Consider the following 4,914-nt stretch of genomic DNA (forward strand, 5'->3'; position numbering starts at 1 on the left):
ATAGATTAGATCAAACAACTTATAATTGACTTCATTATCAAAATATGAGATTCAATAAACTAAAGAAATTTCTATACCATAATTACTTTAGTCCTCTAGGCCAATTACTAGTTGCTTCTACTTTTAGTTGGATCTATTGATATCCCTTCCTTAGATATATTATGTCCAATCAAAACTGATCTTTTTTAAAATTATATATATAATTGTTCATTTTTTAAAATACTTAAATTTGTTATTAAATATTTTGCATATTTTTCTCTATGAGTATATGAAAATGTCATCAATAAAAACTATAACAAAACTATATTGATACTATTTAAATCATTGTTCATTATTCATTATGTCTATAAAAATTACCGTTGTATTAGTTTATTACTTAAAATTCAATATACCCATATCTAGTGCTAACGTAATCTTAGGAATGTCGTTATTCTTGATTTTTAAGTAATGATATCCTAATCATAAATTAATTTAGAGAATTCTTAATACACCTTATAATTTATCAAACAAGTCATCGTCTCTAAAGAATAGATATTTGTTCTTAGTAGTAACTTTATTCAATTCTCTTTAATCTATATATAATTATATTATCTTCTCTTTAATCTATCTATATATAATTATATTATCTTTTTTTTAATACGATCGGTGATATGATGATTAAAAGCTAGGACGAATGAACTTTATCTCTAGTAATTATTTTTTTATTTTTTTAATTTTATTAGGATATTCTATAAGATGTTTTAGAGTGTAAAATATTAAATTTATGACAAACTTAATTTCTTTATCAGCTTTCAGTCTAAAAAGAAATTTGCATGATTGATATAGAATGACACAGGATTTTTCTCGTAACGAGTCTCGCTTTATCAGCTACCTGTTAATACGCTTACCTTTAGATTTTATGTTCTTAATTCATTTAGATGCGGCTGATGTGACAGATTTACTTGTCATAGCTTTAGGTGTGGACAATTCACAATATGGACAAGTTTCATGCCCATAAATTATACTCTGTACGACCCAAGATTAACTGGGGCAATAAATAGGTGACAGAAACCTCGACCTGACCACAATAGCCAAGGAGTTAAACTTAGACAAAGATAAAGAAGGTGCTTAATTAACTGGGACTCCATGGAATTGGTAAAAGATGAAAAGATGAAAGAAATATACTGATTTTATTAGTTGATATTATTACATCGGTACTGCACTTGAGAATAGATGTAAAATCAAAGGTTATATTGGTTCATATTATAAGATCAGTATTCTACTTGAGAATAGAAGCAAAATGAAAGACTGGAGTATAAGCCGGCTATTGGTACTCAAAAAATTACTGAAAAAATTGGAGCATGAAGCCTTTGTTTTCATACAAAGACTACACTGTCCTACCTTCTCTGCTGTGTATCAGTGAATGCAGATGCAATAAACCAGCGTACCTTATAAACTTCAAGAATAACATAAACTGTGTTAAAATTCAATTCCAGATGTGTTAAATGCAAGATATGATACCATGTAAAAGCTAAATAAAGTGCTAGAAAACATGTTTAGAACCCATGTCATATACCTTCCACAACCAAGCTATAGTTTCGAAAAGTGTAATGAGGTATCCATTGAGAGACTTGAGAGGAACGTAGAATATGACAGCTCTTGATGATACAAGGTGATCAATTTTCTGTCAACAGAAAATATGCAAAAAGAACTTGCATATACAGTCATCAAAGTGTGATTTACACAAATTATCAAGGATGACCACTAGTGAAATCGCATGTCCTATACAAAGAATATGAAGAAAGAAGCTAAAAGAGCACAGAGCTCAACGCTAAGAGCGTACAGAGCAACAGTTTCGAAAGTAGGAACGAGGGAGACTTGAGAGGAACGCAAAAACTGACAGCTCTTGATGATCCAAGGTGATCAATTTTCTGTCAACAGCATAAAATATGCAGAAAAAAATTGCATAGACGGCCATCGTGTTTTACACAAATTATCAAGGATGACCAGTAGAAACATTGCCTGTACTATACAAAGAATATGAAGAAAGAAGCTAAAAGAGTTCAGAGCTCAACCCTAAATATCCCATTACAAATTATCAAGGATGACCAGCAGAGAAATTGCCTGTACTATACAATGAATAGGAAGAAAGATGCTTAAAGAAGACAGAGCTTGAACGATCGACTGATAGAACGTCTAATGAACTAAGACATGTGCCTCGAAATTACCCCTCTATTTACCTCGAACTAAGTAAACACACATCTCAAATATCACACAATACAGCTATAACCTTAATTTAATCAGGAAAGATTAAACAACGGAAGTCGTACACGTTACCAAGCAAGAAAAGTCATGATTGACAAAATTATCCAATAATTTTGTGGCATCGACCTTAGCCGGCAATGTGAGTGGAAGGGAAGAGAAGGAGCGGCTACAGATTACCGCCGCTCTGCTGCCAGAGGTTGATGATATCAGTGGCCTGGTTGAGGAGGATGATCATTCGCTTCTGCGAAATCCAGGGCTTTTCCTCGATCTTGGACTTGAGCTCCTCCCACGCATCCTTCCGCGGCCAGAAGTAGTAGGGGCTGAGCGGCACGGTGCCATGGCCCGGGATCACCTGGTCCAGCGCCAGCCCGATGTTCTTCTCCATCCATATGAACCGAAGCACCAGCCTCGGCTTCTCCGGCGGTTTCACCACCGCCCCTGACTTCAGCCGGTCACAAACCACAACCAAATCCCATCACAAACCATGGAAGATATGGAAATAGGCGGAAAAAGAGGGTTCTGAAGCCCAACCAATTGTTTTGCTTCGGCTTCTTCCTTGTCTTCGACTTGGTCAACACCGGACAGAGTGTCGAGGGCCTCGGCAGCCGCCACGGAAACCGGTGGCGTGAATCTCCTGAAATGGGCCTTGGTGTTGGTTCTTGATCGAACGAAAGATGAGATGGTGGGCGTGGTGGCCAAAGATGAAGGGAAGAAAGGTCTGGGGGATGGGAGGCGAGCATTGTGAGCAGTTGGAAGAATGGCTTGGGCGGTGAGAGGGCTCACACACTGCATCTTTCCCGCTGCTGCGCTCCTCTCTGCTTTCTTTGCTCGATGGGGGTGAGGAGAGCTCCCAACTCGGACCACGCTCTTCTATCCGTCGCTTTGGATAAGGAGGCCATCGAACGGGGCAATCCGAGGGATGCTCGTGCACCGAGCCGGCCCGATACTTTTTGGACCGGAGCGGCCCAATATTCTTTTGACTAGACCGGCCTGATTTCATGTTTGGCCGCGCTGAACCAACGGCGAAGTAAAGGGCCGGCTTCCTTTTTTTTTTTTTTAATGAAAATGAGAATTCTTGCGAGATTTTTTCTTGATAGTAAAGTTGTGGAATGAGATAGCAAGAATAAAAAGACTGAACGGTAGAGATAGGTAATAGAGCGTGCAGCAAAATCACTCTCTCCCCCATGTCAGGTTTATCTGTTCATCTCCTTTCTCTCCATCGATCTTTGTTGCTTTTCTTCTTGGTAAATATTGGTAAATTATATATGATAAATACTTTATGCATAGCAAGAATTTATCAAATAAATAAAAAGAACCATTGCTCATGATCATTGTTGCCAAAGAATGGATAACGAAGCCACTTTCAATTTGGAATCAATGATAGAAATAATAGAAGATAAGAACAAATATTGAATGAAGCTTTATTGAAGTAGAGAAACTTTAGCTTTAGCTTGAATCTATTAACATGTTCCCTCTCCTATTTATACAAATTAGGAGGGAGGATTTCCCTAACAGAATAGAGGATTTTCCTCAACAGAATAGAGAAATTTCCTCATATAGTTAGGAAAATCTTATCTTCTATCATGCCCCCGCAAGATGGTGCTCCTGACAAGGATACCAATCTTGGATCGATGCAAAGAATTGTTTACAAGCGAGAGGCTTCATGAGTAAGATAAGTGTAGATCGCTGCTGCTGTTGTTACGATTGCTGTTGCTGTGATGGCACAGGCGTTCCTTTCATTCTCCTTAAGTCTATCGAATGTTGACAGATCAGCGAAGACTACCGCGGTGAGGAAGATGAGGATTGACCACGGAGCCTCTTAGGAATGCAACGACGTTGGTCGCTGGCCGAAGGATGAAGCTTCACTTTTCTCAGCGACGTTGGTCGCTGGCCGAAGGCAAGAGCGAAGCTTCGCTTTTCTCAACGACGTTGGTCGTGGTTGCGATTACGACGGCTGCGACGTTAGAGAAGAAATCTACAGCAATGTTGCAGTGATGCTACTACAGCAAAGGAGGAAACTGCAACAGAGGAGAAAGCTGTAGCAAAAGAGGAAGCTGTAGCAGAAGAGGAAGGAAAATAGCTACAACGAGGAAGAAAGGTGGGGCAGTGCTAATGAGCAGCACTAGAGATGCCGTAGCGGAAGGGAACGGACGTTGGCGTAGAGTGGCAACACCAATGATGAATTGACAGCGAGATGAGAGCTTGCTCTAGGCAAGCGGCTCTGATACCATGATAGAAATAATAGAAGATAAGAACAAATATTGAATGAAGCTTTATTGAAGTAGAGAAACTTTAGCTTTAGCTTGAATCTATTAACATGTTCCCTCTCCTATTTATACAAATTAGGAGGGAGGATTTCCCTAACAGAATAGAGGATTTTCCTCAACAGAATAGAGAAATTTCCTCATATAGTTAGGAAAATCTTATCTTCTATCAATCAATATATATGCGAAGCTCACGGGTTTATTGTGTTCCAACATAGCTCGATGCTTAATTTTAAAAATTCTATGAAATTTCACAAAAGAAATATAGTGCTTAAGTTCATGTACATAGTATAACATCTAGCATGTGAACCGAAACACAAATAACATATATATTTTATCATCACCAAAAGAGATATTTTATAATATCGATTTTAAAGTTGAACTATATGCTTTCAAAAATATTATG

General features: G+C 38.0%; 1 protein-coding gene across 1 annotated transcript; it reads right to left on the reverse strand.

Annotated features, from left to right (window-relative positions):
- Window positions 1–2,247: 2,247 nt before the first annotated feature.
- On the reverse strand, window positions 2,248–3,122 carry LOC103985147 (small ribosomal subunit protein cS23z). Its single transcript, XM_009402771.3, has 2 exons — window positions 2,776–3,122; window positions 2,248–2,686 (listed from the first exon to the last, which is right to left on the reverse strand). The coding sequence occupies exons 1-2, from the start codon at window positions 3,034–3,036 to the stop codon at window positions 2,411–2,413; spliced, it is 537 nt and encodes a 178-aa protein (XP_009401046.1). The 5' UTR covers window positions 3,037–3,122; the 3' UTR covers window positions 2,248–2,410.
- Between the last annotated feature and the right edge of the window lie 1,792 nt (window positions 3,123–4,914).

Source organism: Musa acuminata, chromosome BXJ2-5, assembly GCF_036884655.1.
Source record: "Musa acuminata AAA Group cultivar baxijiao chromosome BXJ2-5, Cavendish_Baxijiao_AAA, whole genome shotgun sequence".
Taxonomy (NCBI): domain Eukaryota; kingdom Viridiplantae; phylum Streptophyta; class Magnoliopsida; order Zingiberales; family Musaceae; genus Musa; species Musa acuminata.